Source organism: Amphimedon queenslandica, unplaced genomic scaffold (assembly GCF_000090795.2).
Source record: "Amphimedon queenslandica unplaced genomic scaffold, v1.1 AMPQUscaffold_8529_Cont19527, whole genome shotgun sequence".
In the NCBI taxonomy this organism is placed as follows: Eukaryota; Metazoa; Porifera; class Demospongiae; order Haplosclerida; family Niphatidae; genus Amphimedon; species Amphimedon queenslandica.
The window spans coordinates 1-2,610 of record NW_003551194.1 but is presented as its reverse complement, the minus strand read 5'-3'; the positions used below and the strand labels follow the sequence as shown (position 1 = coordinate 2,610).

Below are 2,610 nucleotides of genomic sequence, written 5' to 3'. Positions count from 1 at the left end.
AAAGTTTCCCTGCAAATTACAGCATTGTAAAACGAGTCCTGTCAACTTTACTCTTTCAACCACAGAGAAACAATGTGACTTAAATAGATCCGGTCTCCTTTGTGGTGGCTGTGATGAAGGACTCAGCATGATGCTGGGATCAGATATTTGTGGTGAGTGCTCTGATAAATGGTTAGCTCTGCTAATTCTTTTTGGTGTAGCTGGTATAGTTTTGATTGCCTTCATAACAGCTTTGAATCTTACTGTGTCAGTAGGTTCCATCAATGGATTGATATTTTATGCTAATGTAGTGAAAATGAAAGAGCTCCTTCTGATTTCTTCTCAACCAACTTTTTTTCAAGTGTTCATTTCATGGCTTAACCTAGACTGGGGAATAGAAACATGCTTTTATGATGGCATGACAACTTTGCATAAAATGCTCCTTCAGTTTTTATTCCCAGCTTACTTGTGGCTACTTATCATTCTTGTCATTATTCTTTCTCATTATTCATTCAAAGTATCCAGGCTTATTGGAAGGCACGCTATATCAGTTCTGGCAACAGTTCTACTTCTCTCTTTCACAAAAATACTTCGTTTATGCAGCAATGCAGTAATTCCAGTCACTTACACATGTGAACCTGGAGACAAAGAAATTGTTGCATGGTCTCTGGATGCTAGAATTAAGTACTATGATCAAAAACATTTGTTTCTTTTTATTCCAGCATTTGCAACAGTCTTTCTTCTTGTTTTACCCTACACATTGCTAATTTTTCTTAGTCCTCTTGTTGAGCGCTACATTTCGAAATATAAATGCTGTCAATGTTGGGTGAAACTTAAGCCTCTCTTTGATGCTTACAATGGTCCGTATAATGATAAATATAGATCATGGACTGGATTTCTTCTGTTAACAAGATGTTTATTGGTTTTTGTATTGGTTGAACCAAAAATAAGTTCTATTATGGTTCTGATCATTGTGTCAGGATTTCTTTCAAGCATAATAGGAATATTTAATGGAATTTATCGAAGCAAGATCAATAACTTTTTAGAATGTTTTTTCCTCTTTAATCTTTTGTTTTTGGCTACTTCATCTTTAAGTTCTTCGGCATACATACTTAGTTCAATCTCTTTGTCTCTTGCTTTTGTAGCTTTCATTTTGATAATTTTATGTCATTTGAGGCAAACAAAATTGTTAAAGAAAGTGAAGGATTACTTGCAGAAAAAGTTTAAGCTCAGGAAGAATCAATTCCCTCCAAACATTCCAATGCTTCATATTAAGCTGGTGGATGATAACAGGCATATTGACATTAAAGATACATCATCATTAGAACTGTACAAGGAAGATAGCTCATTTGTACTTAGAAAAAGGGAGTCATTAATTTGTGATGAAAACAATGATAATTGGCAAGTTTACTGATTGCAAGAACACTAATTGTTGCTATCATTTTTTTCTTTTTTACTTAATTTTTGTACCACTTTATTGTAGATGTAACTAGATAACTCTATTTTAGTTAGATAAATTCTACATTATTTTTTGCTTTTTCTTTCAATAGTTGAAATTTTGTAGTACACTTGTTGAGCACCTATCAGTTTCACACACCACACAACTTCTCTGAACCTGTTCCAAAAATTAGAGCCACACACACAAAATGCCACTGCCAGGGCTTACTTTGTTCCCTGAATCCAATATACAGCATGTGTTAACATTATCATTGATCACTTTAAGGTTCAGGCAGTCGGAGAAAGTTTCCAGGTCCTTCAGATTATCATCGACCACTTTCATACATACTATTTTGAATGTTCCTGAACCACAGTAAAATCAATCATGCATGTAGAAAAATGTTAATTTAATATAGGAATAGTGGAGGAATTTATGAAAGAGTGGATTTGAATGATAGTTTATAGGAACAAGTAATTGATGACCTACAGGAGACTCCAGCCGTAGAAGAAATTTTGATGCTTATGAAAATATTGCTACAGGTAAAGTTACAGTGTATGTGCATCTTCTTTCACTGAAATTTGTGTTCTTTTCAAATTTTTTCAACTGATATGCAGTTGCCAGCAGTAATGAAGATGATGAAATTAAGCAAGAAAATAGAGACTAGCTACTCTAATGATGATATCTACTCAATTAAAATACTTATTGCTAGCTGACTAAGACAATATTAAATAATTCTGTGCAAGTAAAAATATGCACATGTTTTATTTTGTAGCATAGATAGATAGATAAAGATGAAGTGAATTTGACAAAGGAGGAGTTCAGAAGGCGATCATTTTCTGTTGTTACAGTTGGTATCTTTAGAGGCTTAAGAGTAGCTGTCAAGTCACTTTACGATGATGTCATATCAGATGAAAATGTAGCTCTCTTCACCAGGGAAATGAGTATAGTATCACGAATACGTCATCCTAACCTGGTCCAGTTTTTTGGTGCAACCAAGGTGGGTAGTCCTCTCATTGTGACTGAGCTGATGAGCACTAACCTCCGAAAAGAGCTTCCAAAGACCTCATTAAGGAAGCAGCAGATTCTCAGTATTGCTCAAGATGTAGCTTTAGGTCTCAACTACCTTCACCTTTTTAAGCCTCAGCCCATTATTCACAGAAATGTCAGCAGTCTTAATGTATTTCTCAATCCTT

The 2,610-nt window shown here is 34.6% G+C and overlaps 1 protein-coding gene across 1 annotated transcript; it reads left to right on the top strand.

The window, feature by feature from the left end:
* Window positions 1–2,198: 2,198 nt before the first annotated feature.
* Window positions 2,199–2,579, top strand: LOC105315726 (serine/threonine-protein kinase STY8-like; the record flags this gene model as incomplete). Its single annotated transcript, XM_011410465.1, has 1 exon — window positions 2,199–2,579. A coding segment is annotated over one exon (381 nt), but the record flags the coding sequence as incomplete, so codon positions are not given.
* Between the last annotated feature and the right edge of the window lie 31 nt (window positions 2,580–2,610).